The following is a 26,684-nucleotide window of genomic DNA, read 5'->3' on the forward strand; positions in this document are numbered from 1 at the left end:
CCAGGGTATTACAGCACTGATTCATATAGTCTTTCTGAAAAAGTATCAAAGTCTGAGGTTTTGGTAATTAAATTTTACCCATTTTCTGTTGAATCACCTGAAATATCAATATCCCAATTTTCTGCCAGAGTTTTTAAGAAAGAACTACACTTATGACATACTAATGAGCTGGTCCCTAATTAAAACCAACCATTAGAGAGAAAGGCAATTACATTCACTGAGTATTTTACATAATCAAGTGACACACATCCAGACACTGAAGTGCATTTTATTTCATTTGATGCTGGAGCTAAGCTGAAGTCTTACGGCAGAGTGTACCTACTGATAGGAATTGGAGGTGAACAGTTCTCAGCAAGTTTAGGTTTCTTGTTGTTTTGAAATGTATGGATAGAATGGAGATGTGTTACCCACATAATACACAGGGATGCTATGAACACATTTAGAAGTGACTAATCAGCATTGCACTTGAGACTTATGAATTCTTTAATACATATCAATGTGATATTCTTTCTCTTTAATGACACTGAAGATTTTTCCCTTTCCTACATAAAGATGACTGAAAGAGATTTGTCTTTGCAAGGAGCTCATATCTTTTCTTTTGAAAAGCTCAGTGTGTTTGTGCTGTAGCTTATGACGCCTCAGGTACAGGAAGGAACTTCTCTACACAGAAAAAGAAGGACAAGGCAATCACAGGCAACTTTTTTTCCAATATCAAGTTGAGCCCTGAAAAAAATGGCATCTCTGATGATATTGTATGAATAAACTGCTCACACACCACCACAGGTTACCACAATGATGGTTGGAAAATTTAGGTATTTTAAAGTTTGGAACTAAACTAAAAGTGACCAGTGTGGTGATTTAGCAAAACCAGTTTATTATTACTTTAATGTGTCATTTAAAAATTGATATTTCTCACTAATTTGACTTCAGGAAACAACAATTCAGCTAATATTAGCTGTTTTTCTTTTGTTTCTTACTATGCTTCATTTTGGCACTTGTAGGAGTAGCAACTGACATGACCATGAAAAAGGGAAGAAATGGTGGCTGCTAGAAAGTTTTATCATTCAGAGTTCTCTGAAGTTACAAAACTCACTTTCGTCAACAATGTACACCTGTGGCCAAGAAGGCAACAGTATCTTGGGATGCATTAAAAAGAGTGTGACCAGCAGGTTGAGGGAGCTTCTCCTCCACTCTACTTTGCCCTGGTGAGGCTGCGTCTGGAGCACTGTGTCCAGTTCTGGGCTCTCCGGTTTAAGAAGGACAAGAAATTACTGGAGAGAGTCCAGCAGTGGGCTACAAAGATGATTAGGGTCCTAGAGCACCTTTCTTATGAGGAGAGACTGAGAGAGCTGGGTCTGTTCAGCCTGGAGAAGAGAAGGCTGAGGGGGGATCTCATCAATGTTTATAGGTATCTCAAGGGTGGATGTCAATAGGATGGGACCAGACTCCTTTCAGTGATGCCCAACGATAGGATAAGGGGCAACGGTCATAGAGTGAAGCACAGGAGGTTCCATCTAAATATGAGGAGAAACTACTTTGGGGGTGCCAGAGCACTGGAACAGGCTGCCCAGGGAGTTTGTGGAGTCTCCTTCTCTGGAGACATTCAAGACCTGCCTGGACACATTCCTGTGCAATATTCTAGGTGTACCTGCTTTAGCAGGTGAATTGGACTAGAGGATCTCCAGAGCTCCCTTCCAACCCCAACCATTCTGTGATTCTGTGATTTTGACCCACTATGTTGAAATGCAATAACAGACTAAAACCAATCAATGGCTTCCTGTGAACAACTGGCCAAATACACACAAATGAAAGAAGGCTTCTTCTGGGAATCAAACAAATAAATACCAGTATAGGGTAATTACATATAGGCAAAGTCATAAAAAGCAGAATTGGGTACTTATCACTTGTCCAAATGTATTTTTTTTTTTTTACACAGTATAAATGCCAAAAAAAGAGAGACTAATCCACTAATAAGGGAGGTGAAATTGCAGTCTAAAGCATTGCTTTATTCCTCCCCAAATCCTAACTGTGGATAACTAGAAAAATGAGAAACAGGCTTACTATAGATGGGGAAAATGCATTTCTCATCATATTTGAAAAATTCAGATGTACATATGTCAGCAGGTTTGACAAATGTCTGAGAAAACCATCAATGCAAAGAATTTGCTACACAGAATTCAGTCATGCCACTGAGTTGGAAAATGGCTGGGGACCTGTAGAAAGTAAAGAAAATATAACTTTCCCAGCTGTCAAACTGTTGATCTGGAAACATGAGGTGGAGATGTCCACTGGCCTTTTTGTGTGCTCTCTGATGCAGCCCTGGTACTTCAAAGGGCTTCCTTCCTTCCTTCCTTCCTAGCTTTTAAATATTAATTTCATACAAAATTTATGCCATTGACATGTAGACCAAACTTCAATACTGCTGATACCTTGATGACCTCCAGCTGCCACCAGCTGATTATGCAGTTTTTACCCTTTTAACATTTCACTAATTGCTGGTGTTCCTATTTCCTTGCCCATTCCCACCACATCATCTTTTTGAGAACTGCTACATCAGTGGTGCCAATGACAAAGCAAGCTAGTTATAACAGTAGCAAGGAAGGAAACAAATGGTTCATGATTTCTTATAGGTCTTTTAAAAAGATCTTTTAAAATCAGGAGTTTTTTTCTTTTGTAGTAATTGCTTTCATTGTTTTTATCAAGTTCTGTGGAGTTTTGTGCAGTGGGTGGGAAGGCAATGAATATTTTTATAGTTAATTATTTTTCTTCCGTATTGTGACCTAAGCCTTGAAGCTGTGAGATAAGGTGATTTACAGTCTGGTATTTGGGAAAATAATTGTATTAGCTCTACTTTTCTACTCAATATTGCTCCCTTGATGATTCATTTCAGGTGAATTTTTGATCTCATGCTCTGCCCTTATCTTCCTGAGAACAGACCATCAGTACATATGCTTCATTATAAATATTACATTACACATGTGATCACTGTTGAGTTTTTCTGATTAAATACTGATTTCCTTTTCCCATTTTATAAGTAACATTTTATAAGTAACTAAATGCCAAATACTCAAAAAGTATTTGGCTTCTTTTTGAAAGACCTGCCTATCAGCAGGTGAGAAGGCTTACCGTAATGATCTGCTTTTCTATACTAACTGATGCAAATAGTCAAGTCACTGTTCAGTGATTAAGTCAGAGATGGTTCATATGAAAGTAATTTGGATGGATGTGATCTGGTGCAGAGCCAAAATGGGAGGTGCTATAGTACAAAATAACTTGATGTAAATCTCTACAGGCAGAACTCTGGGGTGGGTATCTTGTGACCTGTGTTAATGCCAGCAGGGACAGGGAGGAGATGATTTGGACTCTGCAGGTGGGTGTGTAAGACTCAGCCAGGCAGTGTCACAGGTCAGACTCCTCACCTGCCTGTTGGCAACTGGATTATTTTTTTCAGAAGTGAAACAAGGATCACCTGGTCCTTTTTAGTGATGGTGGTGCAAAAATGGCACTTATTCTCCTCTTGCTATCTAATAAGCTGGTTGGTAAACCCAAGGAAATTTCAGATTGGTTTCCTCATAAATACCCATCTGAAGCAGACTTCTATCACAAACCAGTGTTGACTGATTGCTCCTCCACTGGGAAGCCAGACTGCAAAAATCTCTGACGCAGAGATCTGCTCCTGCATAGCAGAAGAGTTGCACTTGTGTTAAAATGAGATGTTGTTGACAAAAAAGACAGCAGTGACAGAAGGCCAGTGTTTGCCTTGCCCATGGTTACAAAGCCACCTCTTCGTTTCTTCCTTTTCATTTCTGTTTTGCAGAGCAGCCATACCTACAGCCTGCATTAAAATTTACTTGCCTGAGGCACAACCAGAAACCAGAATGGTAGGCTTATAGTCTCGATAAGATGTACAGGATGCTCTGCCCTCATCATTCCCTCCTCATGACAAGTCTGTGAGGCTGCCCAATATTGTCATTATTATGGAGAGAGGAGAGATGACAGAGAGATTTATCCCACTAATCTAATGATCAGGGTTGTATATAGATGACTCCATGTTTCCACACAAATGAATCTATAGACGTAAACAACTTCCTGATTGTTTAGATACCTATTTAAAGGTGTGGCCTAAGAATTACAGAAGAATATGAGATTAAGAAAGAAATTAAGATTTTATTCTTGCCAGTCTTGTATTTAGGTGGTTACCCAGCTTCATTCTCAAAATTTCAGCTTTCTTGGTTGCTTTCACTGTCTTTCTGAACCTGCTGTCAAGAAAATAGTTAACACATGCATTCACAAAAAGTTGATTTCTACAGCTACTTGCATCCTTCTGTCAAAGGATCAATTCACAGCTTCAGTCTACATACTTGTATGATAAAACTATCTTTCCATTCTCCTTTGCCACAGCATGTAAATTGCTCTCAGCCTCTGTTAGATGTTTTGGTTAATGTGAACAACAAAGCAGTGTTTCTTTCTTGATCCCAGTTCCAACCCAAGATGTTTTTCAGCCTCACACTAGCTTATTAAAGGAATGCATTGTTTCCATTTTCCTGTCCAATTTAGCTACAGCTGCCAGCCTTAGCACCAAGAGTCAGATCCACTGCAATTATTACTTCAAATAAAGACAAATACAACTTGGACAGACAGCTTATAATGATTTTCTCTTAATGTGCAGTAAGATAAATTTGATGTTTTTTGAGCTGGATTAAATTTTTCCAGGGGAACTATTTCCTATGGAGGAAACCTCAATTAAAGTGAATCAAATGTTCTGAAGATGTATGTCAATTAAGACAAAATTTTGTTAGAAAACGATCCCCTTCTCATCTTGCCTGGAGGACTGAGAGACAGCCAGACTCTGGACTCCTTTGCTAGTGGATTATGAAAAAGAAAGGGTTCCCAGGCTGACTTTCTGCCTCGTTCCCCCTTATGCAGACTTCTGGTTTGCCTGAGCCAGAAGATCTGCACTCACCTCAGTGTTCAGACTACCCAGTTCTGATGCTGCAATATCAGCAGGCTGTTGCTCCATAGCAGCATGGAAGCTCAGAAGCTCCAGCTGCAAGTTTTCTTCAGGAAATATTTTGGTTGCTATATGCCCTCCCTAGAAACCCTTTCCATTTTTCCCCTTGTGCCATGAGTTGTTTTTTGTTTTGGTTTGGCTTTTGTTTGTCTGGGTTTGTTTGTTTGTTTGTTTGTTTTGGTGTGTTTTTGTGTGTGTGTTTGTTTGTTTGTTTGGGTTTGTTTGTTGTTGTTGTTATGTGGGTTGTGGGTTTTTTTTCTTTTTAAGTGACAAAACTCTTGTACTCTGGCTGTGGTAGTATTTTTACTAGTATTTATAGTGGTTGAGCACAAGGATAAAAGGGAAAAGTATACAAACTTCGAATTTGCAAGGATGTTTTGAGCATCAGTGAACCAGATTTTGAAGCACTGTTACTTAAATTTCCTTCCCTGTCCTATTTTCTTTATAAAGAAACAGATTAAGAGACCTTCATGGTAAGATCAGGCCATATATGTGCCAACGCAGGACAGGTCAGGAAAGGAAGCAGCACTAGATCCCGTCCTGCTGAGACGCTGGAAAAAGCACCTGTTCAGCCATCAGCTCAGCAATATAGACAAAGTCCTGTAGCTCTTCAGCTGTAGATTTGAGTATTCACAACAATTGCATTCAACTTAGTCCTTGTCTCACCTTCTTGACCAATAACACAACCTATGTCTGGCAGGAGGCCTCTAGTAGCGCACGGCATGCAGCCGGAGAAATCCTCCTGAAAGACACCAGGAAGACCATTGATAGCTACTGTATATGATATTTTGTTGTATTCTTAACATATAAATAGTGAGTCAGGAAGCCCTACACTTGGAAGCTGGGAAATAGTGCATGAGAGGGAAGTATGTGTGCTTTCAGTATTCCTCCTTCACATCTGCTCCAGTTTGCATCAGGAGGCAAGATGCCTGATAACATAGGATCTGAGTGCAGACCTGAAGTTAATGATCCATCCTTAGTGCAATGTTGTTTTCGAAGGTGATCTTTGCTGCCATTGGGGTTTCTTCCTTGCTCCTGACAGTTTGACATGCTCCTTCTCCCTGCACCTCCATTAAGCTAAGCACTATTACCACAAATAACATCACTCTGCAATATTAAAATTAAAAGAAGAAGAGTAAACATTGAAGACTTGACAGACAATTTTGCAGAATAAATGTAAATGTCTGGGGTGACATAGAACAACAGTAGCTGACAACTGAATCTCCTTCTTTGCACTTTCTCTGAATCAACTTGATAAACTCAACTGTAAACTAAAAAGGCAGGAGTTATCTCAATTTTATTATAAATCTTAACATTTATTGTGACTAAAATTTGAACTAGGAAAACAAGATACTGAATCTAAGAGTGACAAGGAGGTCTGATTACTCATATCCTGAAATAAAATTCTGCCATGACAAAAATATTGCTCTTTGATGGTAGTTGCAATGAATAAAGAACAGTGAGTCATTGACAGTAGTTTCCAGAAAATTTAAACAAGGAGAAAACTGACAGAATTAGACTTTGTCATTGTTTTCACATGATGAGATCATAAAGTCCCATTTTTGGGACTCAAGGCCCAAGAAGCACATCTTCCCTTGGCAGGCATATTTGTGCCAGGTGCTCTGCCTGGAGGATGGGGTGAGGAAGACCTACCCTATCAGTGGCTTCTTTTCTAAAACCTGGGCTGCCATACAGTGCACTGACTTACTCAGAGCTTTGGTTAATTCATGGCACTGAACTTGGGCAAAGAAATGCAGTAAAAGGGTTTTTCCCCCTTTTTTCTTTAGAGACATAGCCTTTCCCAGGATCTGGAATTTGTATCAAACCTATTTCTGCTGATATCATGGGAGAACTTTTCTAACATTGTGCTCACAGTGCTGCGCATTTCAGAAAACAAAAAGATCCAAAAGCTCTCCTAAGGGAAGATGTTCCACTTGACATGCTAAGAAAAGGGGGGGCCATTAACATGTGACACAAAGACAAAACACCAGTGAAAGCTGCTCAGTTCCTGTGGTGATGAGTGTGGCACAAAAACTGCCATGAAACAGAACATTAAGAATCTTGAGTTTTGGTTAGCTGACTGCTTGTATTCAAATTAATTCAGTTTAAAAAGCTGCCATCTTAGAATTTGCTGTAGGTATGTCCTAGCCCGCATCCTTACGGTGATGTGAGCCAATGCAGGTTACGCTGTGACTAGCTGTGTGTGTCTCATCACTGCACTATGAGTACCAACAGAATTGTTTACCAATATATGAGAGTAAGAAGTGTTGAACAGAAGAGATTTTTTGAGCAACATTTGTTCCTTTAGGTTTCACTGATATGCTCATATTAACTTAGAGACAGCAATTAAAAAAAAAAAAAGATTAAAAAAATGCACAGGGAAAGTTCTTATGGCTATTTAATTTTACCTTGCCCTATATTTATAACTACCTTAAAGAATCTTCTTACTTCAGGGTCCATAATCTAAAGGGTTCCTCCCTCTTTCTGTGCCTTCTTGCAGTAAATCTTGTTCCTGTTAAAGAAAGAAGGTGTCATTTACATGAAACTGAACATTAACCAAAAGTTTCTTCAGAAGGGGCTGAGGAACAGAAGCAGAAATTTAGGGAAGTTTTCATTGTTTTTTTTTCCTGGATTATGCATTATAACATATTGCATTTGCAACTTAATACCTTTTCTCTCTTTTTAATGTGAATAGATGAAGGTCTGTTTTCCTGGAGCTAAATGTAAAATCAATTAAGTGATCAGAAGCAAGATATACGCCACAGTTACAGGAAGGAACTCAGCACTTTTAAGACCAGCATAAGTCAGAAATGCTATTGAATATTTGCATTGGCTGATCAAACAGAAACGTTCACTGTCAGTCATATTTATCAGTCCTTCTGTAGCAGTCAAAATTTATGTGTGAATGTGATGCCCTGATCATATTAGCAACTTCCTGAAACAGAAAACACAAGCTCTAGAGGACTTGAAGACTTGAACTCTTCCCAGCTGACATGAGACATCAGCCTTGTCCCCTCAGGCTACCTCTGTAATCAATGGGAAAAAGAATCTCTCGAGTGGTTTGCACTCCTATGATTAGGACTGTCTATTTACTAAACAGTGATCCTACAAAAAATACTCTTCTAACTCAAAGCACTTTAATAACACATCTGAAGGTAGTCAGGGCAAAACTAGGGCTATGAATCTCACTACTAGAAAGTTGTTGAGTTCTTGTCCAGTTTGATTTATGAATAATGCTCTAGAAAGCAACCCAAACCTTCATTTCTATGTTTTCCAAGGTTTCTCTTAGATTTGGTGTATGAGTGAGAAACAACAGTAAAAATAAAAGGTTGTTTCATGTATGTTCATGCTGCTTGAAGAATCACTTAAATAACACTCCTATCTTATGTTCCTTATGGAGTATTACATTCAGCTCTGAGGCCCCAACATAATGGCATGGACTTGTTGGAGTGAGTCCAGAGGAGAGCCATGAAGAAGATCAGAGGGCTGGAACAGCTCTCCTATGAAGACAGGCTGAGAAAGTTGGGGTTGTTCAGCCTGGAGAAGGCTTCGGGAGATCTTATAGCAGCCTTACAGTATCTAAAGGGACCTACAAGAAAGCTGGAGAGAGACTTTTTACAAGAGTGTGTAGTGATAGGACAAGGCGTAATGGCTTTAAACAGAAAGAAGGTAGATATATATTAGATACAAGGAAGAAATTATTCACCATGTGGTTGGTGGGACTGTGGAACCACTTGCTCAGAGAAGTTTCAGGTGCCCCCTCCCTGAAGTGTTCAAGGCCAGGCCGGATGGGGCTTTGGGCAACCTGGTCTAGAGCAACGTGTCTCTAGACAACCTTCTCATAGCAGGAAGGTTGGAAGTAGATTATCTTTAAGGTCTCTTTCAACCCAAACCATTCTATTATTCTATGGAAATCTATTATTATATGGAATTTTTTTGTGAGGAAAAAATGAGCTTTAAGTTGAAACCGAAAACAGCTTTCTATCCTCAGTTAAAATGACAGTGAGACAATAAGCTTGATTTGCTCTGCACTATGTTCCTCACATTAGTACTCAGATTTTTTTTCCATCTTTTATGCCCAAAAAGCTTGCGAAATAACTTGTATGCCAATTAAGAAGGTAAGCCTGAAATGAGCTAGTAAACATTCACAGAGTGAGAAGGGTTTCGGTCCAGCTTGTTTCATTTACATTTTAGAAATGTTCACAAAAAATGGTTTCACTCAAAATGTTAGTAGGCAACTATATGTGATTGAAAGCTTTATGCAGTTTTACATTAACTAATTAATTTACAGAAAATAGGAGGAGCTGCTTGGCTGAAAACTTTTGAGTGGCTGCTTTTGTTCACCAGGAATAGTATCAGAGTGGTTGACATTCTGTAGAAAACTGGCTGAAAAGTGTTTGGGTATTTCTAACAAAAACTAAGGAGATGAACCACTCATTGCAGTTAACAGAGGGGTTTTAGTCTACAGCAAAATCAGACAGAGGGAAGGGTGTAATTTGAAATCTGTCAAATTCCAGCAAGACAATTAGCTGCAGAAGGTGCATGTGTGAAAGGTAAGCTTGTCCCACTTTTTCTAGGTCACATACAAGGAAAAATGAAGGTTTTCATGTAGTTTAGAGGAAAACTATTCAAAACTTGTCTAAATAAATAGCAAAGAAAAGCGCTATTTTAAGCCTCTCAACCCATTCAGAGCACCTCACACACAGATACATGTACACAATCACTGCAGGTTATATTCACCAAAGACTTATTCTTAACTCCAAAATGTGTTCCTTTGTTTTTCATTCAGTAAAGATTTTTATGTGTTGAAGGTTAAATTTTGTTATGCTTGAGGCTTAATGGTGAGTGCTGCAACTTTGATGTTTCTTTGCTTCATAAACCTGAAAAATGCCTCTTATAAAGTTGTGTCTAAAACAGAACATTGTTTGAAGTCAAAAATAGAAGGGATTTGGAGATAATTTGTTGTAATGTGTAACAAGTTTGACTGCTGAGTTTTGTGTTCCACCAAAGTGTGAGTCCAGACCTACAACAGCCTTTTTCCAATAGCTGCTATTGCCCCAGAAAAACCTTATTGTTAAATACTATCAAATTTTAGTTTATTTGGTCTGGTTGAAATTCTCATTTAGTAATTAGTGCTTATCTCTATTTAGGAAGGTTGGTAATTTATTTTTTTTTTTAATCTTACACTAAATGAATTACTGTGAACCTCAAATACTGAGGTTGTGAGAAAGAGTGATAGAAAACAGAGGAATGTCTCCATGAGACAAATATCTGTTCAAAATTTGGTTTTCAACACTCTTTTTATTGTACATAACACCAGTTCAGAGCACCAATCAATTAGCTGCTGTAATGGAAAGATCACAGAATCACGGAACTGTTTAGTTTTTAAGTTACTTCTTCTGTTTATCTCATCCAAACCCCCAGTACAAGCAAAGTCACCTAAAGCAGGTTGCCCAATTGGGATTTTACTGTCTCCCCAAATGAAGACTCCACAGCCTCTCCAAGCAACCTGTTCCAATGTTTGACAACCATCACAGTGCTGAAGTATTTCCTTGTGTTCAGATGGAATTCATGTATTTTAATTTGTGTCCATTGCCTCTTGCCCTGTCACTGGGCACCAGTGAGAAGAGTCTGTGTCCCTCTTCTTCATTCCTGCCCATCAGGTATTTATACACATTGATAAGAGTCCCCTGGAGACTTCTCTTCTCAAGACTGAACAGTCCCAGCTCTCCCAGCCTCTTCTCATATGAAAAAATGCTCCAGTCCTTTATTCATCTTTGTGGACCTACACTGGACTAATTCTTGTTACTGGGAAGTCCAAAACTGGATTCAGTACTCCAGATGTGGACTCACCAGTGCTAAGAAGAGAGGAAGAATCACCTCACTTGGGCTGCTGGCAACGCTACTCCTAATGCAGCTCAGGATGCAGTTAGCGTACTTTGCCGCAGGGGCACATTGCTGGCTTATGGTCAAACTGGTGTTCATCAGGAACTCATGATCCTTTTCTGCAAAGCTGCTTTCCAGTCAGCCAACCCAAGCATGTACTGGTGCATGGGTTTGTTCCTCCTCAGGTGTAAATTGCACCTTGTGGAACTTCAGGAGATTCCCCCTTTGTATGTCTGTGCTAACTACTCTCAATTACGTTCTTGTTCTTCATGTGTTTGGAAATGATTTCTGAGATTAGTTGCTTCCTCACCTTCCTAGGGATTGAGGTGTGGCTGACCAGCCTGTGGTTCACCAGATGTTCCTTCTTGCCCTTCTTGAGGATAGGAGGGACATTTGCCTTTCTCTAGTCTTCAGCCACCTGCCATAGACTTCCAAAGATGTTTGGCAGCAGCCTTGAAATGAATTCAGCCAACTCCCACAGCGTTCATGGGTGCAATCTATAAGGGCCCACAGATTTATATATGTCTGGTTTGCCTGGAATTCCTGAAGTCTGGTCTTACCGGTGGACACTGAGGTGAAGAAGGCACTGAGCACCTTGGCCTTTTCCATGTCATCTGTTACCAGTACTCCTGCCCCATTCACCAATGGGTTCATATTTTCCCTACTCTTCCTTTTGCTGACTTATTGAATCCTTTCTTGTTGCTTTGTACATCCTTTGTCAGACTCAACTCCAGGTCAGTCCTGGCTTTCCTAACCCTATCCCTGCAAGACTGGATAGCAACTTTGTGTTCCTCCTGGATCACCTGTCCCCACTTCCACCTCTTGTATACTTCTTTATTCTCTTTGAGTTCAGTCAGGTTCTCTTTGCTCATACATGCCATCTTCCTGCTGCTTTTGCTTGATTTTCTAATCATTGAGATAGACCATAAGTTACAAATATCCCAGGTTTTGCAAGTTGAAGGCTGAGCTGTGGACTTGCATCTCAAATTTGGTCCATGTTTTCACTCCACTGTTTCCAATGAACTTTTTTTTTTTTTTTTGGTCCACATCTTTCACATCTTTCCCAAGATACTACCTTTCTTGGTGAGCTGTTTCCTGTATTGGTAGTGGGGTACTTGTTTGTGTGTGAGTGGTTTCCCTGAATTCTTCACCTACACTGTCTATTGCTTTGTTTGGATGTGTTTGAGACAAGCAGGGGACAAGGGAGACTAGTTGGCACTACACAGATAATTGCTACTGCTGCAGTGTCACATGCATATTAAATGATATAAATTGGCAATAATCATAGCACAAAATGATAATGCAGAATTTGGTGAACATTTGATAAGTACAAGTATAGCCAATCACAGCACATCTCCAAGACAGCCGAATGGATTTTAGACACTGTATTCAGATGAGAATAAAAGCAAATTCCATGTGCCTTCTATATGTGTTTTTATTCAGTCAACCAGAATAGACCTCTCGCTTAATTGTGATGTACTTACTGTAAAGAAGGCTATACACACAACAGGAGACAGGAGACAGTAGAGACTTTTCTACAAACCCCTCGACAAAATATATGAAAGATAAAACACTTGGGAAAAAAAATGATGAGGAATGAAGCCGACTTTGAACTCACAGATTGAAAATGAGTGAACTTGGTGAAAGCTATTGTACTTTTTGTGATAACAAAACAATTAAAATGAGCTTTGATGATATTGCACCCAAGTCTGCTAAAAAATCCTGAACAAATAGACTGAGACATGAGCATTTTTTGCATGCATTTGCAAATCTTACTTTATCATTGGTTTAATAATATTTGAGGAAACGCAGACTCCATGATGAGACTGTGCCATTAAGTCTGCAAGTATATGAGCAAATGAGCCAGAAAAGTAATTAATTTTCTCCTGAAAAACAGATTATCAAAAAGAACTTTTAGAGATGGACCACTTGGAAAAAATAGATAACTTAATATAGGGGAATAAAAATGTTTTTTTACTTTCAGTCATTCATAGTGGACCAAAAATTAATCTTATTTGTCTGAAATTTTCTAGACCTCACACAAATGTTTGTGAAGGTTTCAACTAATGTCAAAAGTTGCCTCCTGCAGTGGTCTTTCTTGGAATAAGTTCATCAAACCTTTGTCTACAAGACTATGAAGTTTTGGAGAAGTATGCTTGCTCCTGGTTTAGAGAGCAGAGCTGGGCCATGATGCTGCTGAGCTCAGGAAGGGAACTAATCACAGTCTTCCACTACCCAAGGGTGTGGTGGTGATGACATAAAGATGGCAATATCTGTGGATGGTGAAAAACTCTTTTGAGACATATGCACTGAAAAAATGAGTGACAAGAGTGACATGGTGCAACAAGAGAAATCCCAACCGGATTTAAGGAAAAATCCCTTCAAAACTCAAAGGGTGGTTGAAACAGGCTTCTTGGAGAGACTGGAATTTCCATCCTTCGAGATTTTCAAAAGTGACCTGGACAAGACCCTGGGCAACCAGACCTAAGTTTGAAATTAGCCCTGCTTCAAGGAAGAGGTTGGACCTGTTGACCTACAGAGGGCCATCCCACCTTAACTTGTTCTATGAAAGTCTTAATGTTCAGTGAACACTACTCAATGACAATGTAAAAGACATATATGTCACATTACTGTGGGCCATATACCAACCCTGGCTCTAAGCTCTTCACTCACAGTTGTATTTCAAATCAGAGAGGGTTTGTGGCCTTCTCTCCTCAACCTCCTGGAGGAAGAGAAAGATTTTTCTTCCATGTGTGGATGAATACTAAACTGTCTCTAATTTCCTAGCCTTAGCTGCTTGGGATCTAATATTAATGAGTGTTGGTAATATGAATATATGTGAATATATATGTCTGTAACATGTCTTTTATTATCTTTCTTGAGAGAGAAATTCTTGACATCTTTCAAATTCATGTCAAGCTATTTTTTATTTAGTAATTATTCTTAGCTCTCCTTTGTCCTTTGTTCACATCAGAGCTAAATAGAATTTGAGAAGTTATTTCAAATAAGCATAAATAACCTAATTCTTCATAGGAGAGTTTTCCTCTTTTTATATATTTATACAGAAATAAAGGAATTAAACGTCCTCTGTTCTTAAAAGCATTTGGAGAAATGGCTCTCATCTTTCTGTGTTCGGTAATAAATGTATTTCCATTTCTTTGCAACACTAGACTTCTACTAAATATTTGCAAACACAAATTGCAAATCCCAATGACTAATGCTTATCAATTTTTTAAAAGGACAAGAGAAACCTATAGATATGTAAGCCAAACAGACATCACAGAGGAGCATTTCCAATATTCCTTCATAACACTTGCATACTTACATTCACAAAGTTCATAAATCTTGGGGGTTTGTCTCTGGAGGCTTTTCCTTGGCTGGGAGAACACACAGACTTGACATTACTTTGATTAGCTTGAACATCTCATGTTATAAAATACATAATTCAAAGATAAATATTTGCTGTTCCCAGTCACAGTGGGTATAATAGTTTTCAGCGTACCTTTTCAACACAGGACAGTTTGTAACAACTCGATGTATGAATGACTTTGCTATTTTTGGCTACTATGCTATACTATACTATACTATGCTATGCTATGCTATGCTATGCTATGCTATGCTATGCTATGCTATGCTATGCTATGCTATGCTATGCTATGCTATGCTATACCCTATACCTACACAAATCTATACTATGCATATATTTTATTCTACCATACCTATTCCAGGGAGTTTTGAACCTCTATTTTTGTTCTCTACCTAGCTGTTCAGTGTAAATTTCTTTGGCAGATGCCAAATTATCCAAGCCTTTAAGTGATATGTTCTTTTTCAATACAACAAGTCTTAGGTGAACTTGTTGCTGCTTTACAGAGGATGAGAATTCTGCAACATAGTTACACAAATTGGACTACTGAAAAACCAAAGCAAGGCAAGTATATCAAGAAATAATGATTTCAGGATTAGTAACTACGTACACAGGGATTTTATTGCAGAATCTTCTTAATTGCAGGATATGCCTTACCTGTACGTGATAATGATGGAAGTTACCTATAACCTCATAAATTCATTGGTAATATCTTTGAATTTTAAGTACTGTACACTATGTTATATTTTAGTGGCATACAGTTTTAATTTTTCTTTAACAATTGAATATTTCTGTATAGTATAATCTATAGCATATAAGCATTAATAATTTTGTTAACTTTTAATGTACTTTTTTACTAATTCCAAGCACAAAATTCCTTAGATTTAGAGGCTAAGCAGTGAATTTTTACTGATTCTGCAATTGCTTTTTTACTGTCTATTCAAGAAAGTCCTGCTTATATTTCTCTGATACCTAATACATACTGCTTGTCATAAGTTATGTACAGACTATCAACTGATCTTTTTTTTTTGTTCAGTTGTTTGTTTCTTTCAGGTAAATAAATGCAATAAGGCTGTGTGTTATACTTTTACAGTATGTTTTACTTTGTAAAGAAAAGATGAAATGCTCATGTTCTATCTCAGCAAAATATAAACCCCTTTGTATATAAACTGCTGGTACATATTGCAAGACAGCTAGATGTGGGATCCTAGTTATTTGGAACATTAATCTGAGTAAATTTTATTTTATTATCAGCACTTAGATACCTGATGACTTCTTTATGCTATGTGTCATGCAGATGGTACAAAAGTGTTTTCCCTGCCCACAAGATCTTTGAGTACAAGCAGAAGAATTAGGAAAGCTCCTGGAGCAGTGCTTGCATTGGGAGGTTGGGAGGGCAGTGCAGCTGGGCAGCCACATCCCCATCTCACCCTCCTCCACCTGCAGCTGCATTTGATGTGCCTTGTCTAGTCTTGGAGTCTGCTGCCCTGATCATTTCACCCCATATTTCCTAGAGAGACTCTAATAGCAATTTCCATTGTTCTCTTTCCGCAGGCAGTTTTGATGTATTCTTATTCTATGCAAGCCTTAAGAGCTCTGCAGAAACTAATCTTACCTCTGTATGCTCATGACGTTCACTGGGCATCTTTATTATGCAAATACAGCTGCAGCATCGAATTCCTTTGTTTAGTAACGCAGCAACATGACTCCTTCAAATTAGGAGTCGTACAACTATACCTAATGTAAAACCAGAGTAAGTCAGTACATATTTTGCTGGTAAAGTTATTTCATTTATATGAAAGCCATGTAGAATCAGCTGCGGTAACACGATATTTCACATTGGTTTTCCAGCATAAATCAGGTCTTCCTTCAAAAGCTTGTCGTTAAGTAAAGGTCCTAGTTTTCACCTTTGCTGCATGTTCCAAAAAGGGTCCCTCAACTTTTGGGTTTCACACCTTACTGGCATAATTTTGTAGGAGGTTACTGTAGGATTGACAATATCTACTGCTTTTGGAAATTTTGTTGTGAGACAAAGGCTCTAGAAGATCTGGAGATCCCTGGAAATGTCAGAGCTTCAAGCCATGAGAGCCTGGTTTAGGGTAAGGACTCTGGCATTTCACAGTATCACAGTATCACAGTATGTTCTGGATTGGAAGGGACCTCAAAAGATCATCTAGTCCAATCCCCCTGCTGGAGCAGGAACGCCTAAGTGAGGTTGCACAGGAACATGTCCAGGTGGGTCTTGAATGTCTCCAGAGAAGGAGACTCCACAACCTCCCTGGGCAGCCTGTTCCAGTGCTCTGTCACCCTTACTGAGAAGAAGTTTTTTCTCAAATTTAAGTGGAACCTCTTGTGTTCCAGCTTGATCCCATTGCCCCTTGTCCTATCATTGTTTGCCAACGAGAAGAGCCTGGCTCCATCCTCATGGCACTCACCCTTTATATATTTATAAACATTAATAAGGTCACCCCTCAGTCTCCTCTTCTCCAAACTAAAGAGACCCAGCTCCCTCAGCCTTTCCTCATAAGGGAGGTGCTCCACTCCCTTCATCATCTTGGTTGCCCTACGCTGGACCCTCTCCAGCAGTTCCTCGTCCTTCTTGAACTGAGGGGCCCAGTAATGGACACAATATTCCAGATGGGGTCTCACCAGGGCAGAGTAGAGGGGAAGGAGGACCTCTCTTGATCTACTAACCACCCCCCTTCTAATACATCCCAGGATGCCATTGGCCTTCCTGGCCACAAGGGCACAGTGCTGGCTCATGGTCATCCTGTTGTCCACCAGGATCCCCAGGTCCCTTTCCCCTACACTGCTCTCTAATATGTAATTTCCCAACCGATACTGGAACCTGGGGTTGTTCCTGCCCAGATGCAGGACTCTACACTTTTCCTTGTTAAATTTCATTAGGTTATTCCCCGCCCAACTCTCCAGCCTGTCTAGGTCTCGCTGGATGGCAGCACAGCCTTCTGGCGTGTCAGCCACTCCTCCCAGCTTAGTGTCATCAGCAAACTTGCTGATAGTACACTCTATTCCCTCGTCTAAGTCATTAATGAATATATTGAATAATACTGGCCCCAGTACTGACCCCTGAGGTACTCCACTAGATACTGGTCTCCAACTAGACTCCGCACCATTGACTACCACTCTCTGGCTTCTCTCCTTAAGCCAGTTTGTAACCCACCTCACTACTCTATTGTCTAGACCACACCTCTGCAACTTAGCAACTAGGATGCTGTGGGAGACTGTGTCAAAGGCTTTACTGAAGTCAAGGTAGACCACATCCACGGCTCTGCCATCATCCATCCACCTTGTAACATTCTCATAAAAGGCTATGAGGTTGGTCAAGCATGACTTACCCTTGGTAAAGCCATGCTGACTGCCCCTAATAACCTTCTTATCCTTGATATGCCTTGAGATAGCACCAAGGATAAGTTGTTGCATTACTTTCCCAGGGACAGAGGTGAGGCTGACCGGTCTATAGTTACCCGGGTCCTCCTTCTTGCCCTTTTTGAAGATTGGAGTGACATTTGCTTTCCTCCAATCCTCGGGCACCTCTCCCATTTCCCAAGACTTGGCAAAGATGATGGAGAGCGGTCCAGCAATGACCTCAGCCAGCTCCCTCAGCACCCGCGGATGCATCCCATCTGGACCCATGGATTTATGGATGTCCAGTCTATTTAATTGCTCCTTAACCCAGTCCTCATCAACTAAAGCAAGCTCCTCCATTGACCTGGCTTCACCTGGGGTCTCAGGGGTACAGGGCTCCCCAGCACAGCCTCCGGCAGAGTAGACAGAGACAAAGAAGGCATTCAGTAATTCTGCCTTCTCTGTATCTTCCGCCACCAGGGCACCCACCCCATTCCTCAGTGGGCCTACATTGCCTCTGGTATTAGTTTTATCCGCTATGTATTTGAAAAAGTTCTTTTTGCTGTCCTTGACCCCTCTCGCCAGCTGTAATTCTAAGGAGGCCTTGGCTATCCTAGCTGCCTTCCTACATCCTCTAACAGCAGCCTTATATTCTTCCCAAGTGGCCAGCCCCTGCTTCCATGACCTGTAAACTCTCCTCTTCTGCTTGAGCATACCCAATAGATTCTTATTCAACCACGCAGGCCTCCTGGCTCCCTTCCTTGACTTCCTACGTGTGGGGATGCTCTGATCCTGAGCGCGGAAGAAGCAATCTCTGAATGTAATCCAGCTCTCTTGGGCTCCTTTTCCTTCAAGCAGTCTTGCCCATGGGATTTCCCCCAGCAATTGCTTGAAAAGGCCAAAGTTAGCCCTGCTAAAGTCCAGGGTTGCAATTCTACTTGCTATTCTGTTCCTGCCACACAAGATGCTGAACTCCACCATCTCGTGGTCACTGCAACCCAGGCAGCCCTCAACCTTTAATGCTTCGACCAGACCCTCCTTGTTAGTGAGGATGAGATCCAGCAGTGCTTTGTGAAGTTTTAAGTCTACTTTTGAAAAATGTTTCCTACAGAGAGGAAATTCTCATTGACCAACAGGGTTAGTGTTAACACAAGTAATTTGAACCCTGTATGAATATTCAGGAAGAATATTCACCTCCCTGAGATTGCATTAGGCAGTCCAGATGCAGCCATCGGATTTCTCCGAAGTACACCAGTCAGACCAGTTAAAGAGGGCCAGACCATTACCTGCCTACTCTCTCTTGGACAAGCTGAATTTGCTTGTGGAAGTTTTCCCTGTTGGGATCTGTCGGTGTTTGAAAAGTTCCTCAAAGCATTGTTCATCCAGGCCAGTGCTGAGCAGCTCTTCAACAAGAATTGACAAGGGCTCCCAGAGGGAACCCACAAAGTGCTGAGACAGAAGGCCAGTTCTTCCCAAGCCCTTGCCATTCCTTGTTTTGACTGCAAATGCAAGAACCAATACACTGCTACAGTTCTCTGTTCTGGGACATCTACACTGGAAAAATCTACTCTCAATAGTGGCTTCATGTCACTGCAAAAATTACTTCCTCCCTTTAATGCTACCAGAGGAAAACTGGAAAAAGAACCTTATTTAATTTTATAATTAGGAGCTACCAAGTCTTAATCATTTATCATATTCAGTAGAGAGCAGAGATGTTATCTGAATGTCTAAACTGCGTGTATCTTGCTTTAACTGCTTACCTCAGATTTATGAAGGTCAGTCTGGGCCTAATGATGAAAATTTTGTAGTGTGTTTTTACTCTTAAAGTCATATATAAAATATGCACTATGATGTCCTTTCCCCCAGGTAATATATACAAAACAAGAACTTTGGATAGCGACTGCCTCACCTGGCAAGATTTCAATGAAAAATGACCCTAGTTAAGTAAGATGAAGGAATGCAAAGGGGAAAAAATATCTTTAAACTCATCTGTAACTGCTTTTGTGAAGAGACAGAGATACAAATAATAAATAAAAATACGATAAAAATACAAACAAAAATATATTATTGAAAAAATATACAGTTATAAATATGGAAATAGACTATCATGTATTCAGAAAGTCCTTTGTTTAACTTTGTTTCCATGGATGATTTTGTTTGATGGTAGTTTATCTTCCAGTCTGAAGATAAAAAAATCCAATTCATTGTTACTAGAGACATTATTATTTTATCTTAATTTGGAGAAAGCTGATTCTAATGCATTAAAACCTTTCTTCAAGCAAGAGAAAGCAGAGACTAGCTCTGTAATTAGAACAGTTTTCCTACAACTGGTTCATGACACTATTAAAAAAACCCAAACAAACAAAATAAACAAAAAATTTATTCCAAGGGAATATCTTTACAGTAACTTAGTAATGTATTATTAGTATTCAATATCAGTCACAATGCTATGATAAATTCAGCAGATATTTCTCAGTTACCTGGTTAACACAAAAATCCCAAACAACTTCTGATTTTACTTCAAAAACCAATCAGCTCTTTTGTATGTCATTTGCCTTTGAGCAGATAAGAAGATTACAAAACTGAAATTACAATGCTTGTTCAAAAAACTAATCTCCACTGGGCTGATTTGCCACCACCCCCTCCCCAACCCACAACAATATTTCATTTTTCACGTGGAAAATACTTCACTTGCTGTCAATTTTAATTCTTAGACCAATAAATCAAACCCACTTATTTCTTGAAATATTGAAAAAAACAAGAAGCTGAAAAGGGAATACTTCATTTCTTGTGTAAAGAAATAATACTGGATTTGTATGAAGGAGAGAGACAGAGGACACAACTGCTTGTGACCACGACAAACAACACAGGTCAGAAGCTGATGCACCACATCCTGTGAGTTCTTAACGTAGAACAGGAGCAAGAACATTTGGTATAAAGATGAAGAGCAGGAGTTGCAGCAAGTCCTGCTCTGCGTTCAGTAGCTTAAAAAATTGTAGCTGCAGGAGCTGCTTAAAGGAGTGGCCATCAGCTTCAGAGATCTTCTGCTATTTGCCGTGTCCAAGCTCCCCTCTAGGCACATAATTTCACCGGGACAAACTCATTTACCCTCATTACCTCATTCATTACCCATGGAATGGTTTTGTTTACAGCACCTTTAATCACACTGTAGTCTGATCCAGATAGTTGGAGAAATGCCATCCACATGGGTTTGACCCAACTGGTTTGACTGTGCAGGGAAAACACCATTGTGCATGGCTCTATGTCTATGATTAGCACAAAGATGTGTGTCAGGTGCATTATAATTTAGAGTGGGTGAAAAACTCTGCTGATATACCAAACATACCAATCCACAGCATCTATTATTTCAAATTGTACCTATACAGCCCGTATCTTAACTACACCAGTATACACAACACTTCTGACATGAGCAGCAGAGTTACCACTGATGTATATCAATATAAACAAAAGAAAAATATGACTCCAAGTGAAAGAGGAGAACATTAGAGAAGTTATACAGACCTCTTCAAGAGTTGTGTGTCAGTCTGCATCATTCTAGCTTCAATGTCTAAAAAAAACTGGCCTATGCTCCACTCACAGGTCATGACAGATTCACCAAGGCAAACATGAGCCATACTTCTGAATGTCTGTAGCTTTGACAGTTTTTTTGTCTGTTTTGGTTCAAAACATTTTATTCTAGGAGTAGAGTCATTCCTGAAAGCTTTGGACTTCCATTTGTAGGATTGCACTTACATTAATTTGTTTATCTTAGAGGCAAGGTAGTAGCAGGAGACCAGTCATTCACTAATAGGTGTGAGAGGTCCCAGGATAAAATCCGTCTTTCATCATCCCAGCCTAGATTCCCAAAGATGACAAGTGGAGTCCTAGAAAGTCCTGGAGAACTGAATGGGTGGAGGTCAGTTGAGTCCTGAAGGAAAGCTTTATATACCTCCATACTGTTCTTTGCTCCTCCCTGTCTGCTTTGTGGTGAGTTCCAAGCTAGATAGATGTCTAGTCTGACCTAGTGCAGTTGCTCTTATGTTGTTACAGTGTGTGAGCAGAAATAACTTGCAACCCTTCCTACCTGACTGTAGACATGCACTTCTATGTATTATTTCTTGAGTATTATTTCTTGAGATAATTAAATGGTATAGAGTGCCAGCTCTTTCCAGTTCAAATTCTTGATGGTTCTTTTAAATATCCATGATTCACAGTTGCACCAAGAGCTTCCTCACAAGAACAAGAAACCTGACATCAGCAGAAAAGATACACGCTTGGGGTAAAAACCTAGTTCCATCAAATGTTATCATTCGCCTGGATGTGGGCAAGTTTTCACATTTATTTCTGAATTGTTCTGATGGCTCTTTTATGTAGACTAAACAGTCATGTGTACACTTTGAAACACTCATTAGTTTCCCAGAAATGGGAATAGTCATTGAATTGAAAAGCCAGGTCACAGCAGTCACTCTTTACCCTGTCTTTACCCTCTGCCTCACGGTGGCTGAATCACTGAAGAAATGACTCATTTTCCTTCTCAAGACCAGAGTTGCATCAGAACCACTTTTATTGACATGCAATCGTAAGATTACATATGAGGCCTTTAGTCCCAGATTAGACAAAAAATTTCCCTTATAGACTTAAGTTGAGTTTTCGATCTGTAACTTTTCATTTGGGATTTTTTTTTTTTTTTTAATATAAAAAGGAACCAGACAAGATCTGTAGTTTGTTTTAGCAGTAACTAAAGGAAAAATTAACATCTCTCATTACATCTGCTCAAGACTACAACTACTTCATTTAAAATAACAACAGTGTCAAAAAAGAAAAGAAAATATCTTAAACATAGCTAAGTGTTTAAGCTTTCCTTTTGGAATTGCTCCAGGCTCAGTAATGCAAAACATTCAGAGTAATTTGAATATAATTGAAGCCTTCTCTTTTTTAACACGTGAATTATAAAATTCTGAATCTCTGGAGGTGAGCAGATACCATGTGCCACCTATTATACTATTTTTGCTTCAGAGATTTGACTTATTGAGAAGTAAGCTTAATGCAAATAAAATGGCTTTCCCCTCCTGGCATTTGGCAGGCATACAGAAATGCAACAGAAGAGCAGAGTACCTAGAGACACTCGCTTCTCAGAACTGCGTTTAGAAAGAATAGAAAGCATTTGAATTCAAAACGAACTGTCTGTGACAAGCCCTGAGCAGTGCCTCATTTCAGAAAGTTCAAGCCTGGGAATGAAAGTGAAACTGTACATAACTGTCAATTAAATTAATCTAATATAGACTTTTCTACCTTTGGGGGAAGGGTGAGCACAGATTTTCTGGAAACCCATTCTATTTAATTTCTTTAGCATGTATTTTACTGTTCAGAAGCATTGAATCACATCTGCAGCCATCATATATTACACACCTCATGGGAGAAAAAGTGATGGAAGAGGCACTATCATTGTAGATGACCTCTCAGTGGTTCATATCCACAATTGGTATAAGCTAATAAAACTTCACATCCAAATTAATTCTAAAACAATTTCTAAGAGAAGAGTGACTTCATATTAGAAATAAGGTATTCACCATTCCCCATCTGGGAATTCTAAAATGCTGTATCTTAGTCGCATACAGAAATTAAAAACAGAGTTTCTGTCAGTTTATTCAGATCAGGAAAATAACAGAGCAATGGTAGCATAGCCAAGGTAAGTAGAAACACATGGAAATTCCCGCTTGCCCAAGCACTATATATACAGCATACACTGGCTGGCTACACCTTTGGATTTACAGGATTTAAATCAGATCAGAGTTTGGTCCTCAGAGTATTCAACAGGCAGTTCTGGGAAAGAATCCAGAAGAATTCAGTCAGAAACTGTGAAAACTATAATTTATAAGATATAAGTTGGAGGCTGAAAAAATATGTATTGTGAGGCAGTAAAATTACAGTTTTATTTCTTATTGAATTTGGAGCTACACTGCAAGCTATAGAAAGTGCTCAGCTAATAGAACATTGCACTTATTTACTGAATCTGGAAAATATCCCCAGGAAAGAAGCTCTCGATCCTTCCAAGATACTTTCCATAGGCACTGAGCTACAGTTGTACGTGTGTGAACAAAAAGTGTGTTTCAAAGTCTTCCATTTTATCACTGCTATTTAGCAAGCCACTTTGTCAACTGAACAAATATATGGATATTTAAAAATGTAAAAACATGAAAGCTATTTTAAATCCTATTTTAGCAGCATTCAGGTGTTAAACTACAGTTAAAAGAATCACAATAGTAGCATAGCAATAGTTCAAGCTCTGCTTGCCTTGGACATGCAGGGAGTCACACGACAGTCGAAGTCTGGTCTTGGGGTTGAGCCACAGCAGTGAGAAATCAGTGTATTCCTTCTGAGCAAATCACGGGGTTGCTGTGAACACATCTGCTTCCAGAGAGTGACCCCAGGGCATGGCTGTGGCTGTGTCACCAACCCTGCAATCTCATCTGTAACTCTTTCTTCCAGGTATTCCTTTCAAGACGAAGAAGACATGTTCATGGTGGTTGATCTCTTACTTGGAGGTGATCTGCGTTACCATTTGCAGCAGAATGTTCACTTTAATGAAGGAACTGTTAAGCTGTACATTTGTGAGCTGGCACTTTCCCTGGATTATTTGCAGAGATACCACATAATTCACAGGTGAGTGAATTCCATTTGAAGGAAGGGCTGCTTTCTTTTGGCAGAGTAATTTTATCATTACATGGTTCTGTTTATTCAAAACCTCTGAAAATTCTAAGGGTAGAATTTAGCTCTGAAAATGTTTTTGCTTTAATTTTTTTTTCAAATGTTTTCTTTATGCCCTCAGCCATTCAGTAACCTCATATCCTTCTCATACTACCCTTTTCTTGTTTTTATCTCATACTACGATGTATCTTTTTACTATGGTCTTTAGACACTAAATGCAACCTATAATGGCATCCTGTCTGCTTTTAATTTATTTTTAGTTCTCCAGAGCCCCAATGTTCCTGAATACAAAAAAGTTGTAATCCAGTACCACTTCACACAACATCAAGGAAAAGTCACAAAACAAAAGGCTGAGAATAAATAATAATTTGTTTACTTGCACAATATGCATGAAGGTCAAAAAGAGGAAGAGAGGTGAGGAAATAAAAGAAAAAGTAGAATTAAATTGGAACGGTGATAGTTAGTGCCTCCTTTTTGCGCTTCATATATTTCAACAATGGGTATTTTTACTGCCTTACAGCTGGCAATCATAGTATTAACATTCTGGGATTCTGGGATTCATGTTAAAGGAGGTGTCAAGCATCAAGGTCTGTTTGTTTTCCTCAAACAATCTGGCATTTAACTGAAGCAACAGGGTAACTTATCTTTTTATGTTGATATAGCAACTGTGAAATTATAAAATTATGGACTTGAGCCTCTATTTTACTCTTTTTTAGGCTAAATTCAGGATACTCCTCTGTGATTTACAGTGGTCTGAACAGAAAAATTAGTTTTCTGTTTTAACGAAGCTGGATGCAAGTTTCAGAGACAAAACTAAATTAAGCTGTGCCATAGCTGTTCTGGTGTATGGTATAAACAAATTCCTCCAAATATTTTAATTGAGAGTTTTCATCCCATCCACCTACCAGAGCTGCCTTATGATTTTGCAATAAAGAACCAATAAAGAGTATGATTTGACTTTCTGAAGAGGGAGAGTCTATGCAAAATCTTTCTGAGACGTGGTGGTAGATGAATGATCTGTACAAGACAAAATTCAAACAAACACTGCAAAAGTTGTTTTGCTGGAAATTAAAACTCCCACAAATGTTGCAAGCAATTTCTGAAAATTTGTATCTGTAGCACACTACCGTTATTTTAGTATATTTCCATGTATTTTGCATACGTTTTCCTTTCTCAGTGAATATTTTAAAAATAGAGCTCAGAATTCTGGCTGACCTTTGCTTCTATGCCTTAAGGAATGTTCTTAGTGAAAAACAAATTGATGAGCATTTTTCTCACCCTCATTTTAATAATGAGACATTTTATGCAAATAGGCTGTCAAAACATTCATGAGAGAATCAAGTTCATAATCCAAACTTGTATTTTGCTAGAAGCCCGTGACTTAAAAATGCTTCACAGAAAAACCTGTGAAAGGTGGCAGATATCTGGAGAGAATGAAGGACTGGATTGAAGTAAATGTGGTTGTTTACAGTTTTTTGTGACAGTGTCTGCATTGCCATGGTCCAACTGTGAAATTGGGCAAGACACTTTGTTCTCTTCTGTATTACTTGACCAGGACTAGTAAGCACTTGATATTGATTTTACTTAATTTTCCTGTTTGTACTGATTGTAGTACAGAGAAATGCCAATGGCTTAAACGCTTGTTGATTTGCACCAAGACAGGGGAATGTGTGAGCATCTGTAGCTGGTTGTTGGCTCTATTTAGGAGCAAGTTCTAGGGTTTGCTTTTTGCTTTCCCACAGCCCCAAAAGTTTTCACAAAATGAAATTTGTCAAAATACCTGTTTTTTAGCGTGTATGAGGGGTCTCACTGGCTGGTTAACTGGGATTGTTGCTTAGTATATAAAGGATCTGGTTCAGGACTCTGCAGTGTTATGGAAGAGATGTTTATTTTGAAGCTGGCAGACTTGAGATCTGAGCGTGGTTCTCCCACTTCACTGCTTACTGCCCAAATCACCGAACTGTGACACAAGGAACCTTTCATCTCTCATCTTGCCACTGTGAAATCCCAAATGATCCATGTCCCCATGAGCATTTTATTTAGACAGGAGAGTCCCAGCACATTCTGTCTTCTGCCTCCCTGCCACCTGGAACCGCACTCTGCAGTGCAGGCCTTCAGCTGATGTAAATCTCTCTAGCAGGGCTGGCATCAAGAGTACAATGCCAATTTAAATTGGCTCAGGAGCTGAGCCAGCAGTGATGCTCAGTGGGGAGACTTGTATCCATTGCTTCATGTTGCAAACACACCATCTCAGTCAGAGATGAAAACTATGAGCTGGTTGGTGTTTATACCTCGTGGTAGCAGACCTCAGCAAATCCACTGTGACTGAGTACTTCCAGTTAGTATTTG

At 39.4% G+C, this 26,684-nt stretch overlaps 1 protein-coding gene across 2 annotated transcripts in view; it reads left to right on the plus strand.

Annotated features, from left to right (window-relative positions):
* STK32B (serine/threonine kinase 32B) overlaps positions 1 to 26,684 on the plus strand; it is a gene marked incomplete at both ends in the record, with an annotated part of 168,015 nt that overhangs the window by 66,090 nt on the left and 75,241 nt on the right. For both annotated transcript variants that reach the window (XM_080344188.1, XM_080344189.1), the window contains one exon: positions 24,117 to 24,290. In XM_080344188.1, the coding sequence (XP_080200314.1) occupies positions 24,117 to 24,290 (174 nt within the window). The remainder of the gene's footprint in view (positions 1 to 24,116; positions 24,291 to 26,684) is intronic.

This window comes from Nesoenas mayeri, assembly GCF_963082525.1.
Source record: "Nesoenas mayeri genome assembly, chromosome: 4".
Taxonomy (NCBI): domain Eukaryota; kingdom Metazoa; phylum Chordata; class Aves; order Columbiformes; family Columbidae; genus Nesoenas; species Nesoenas mayeri.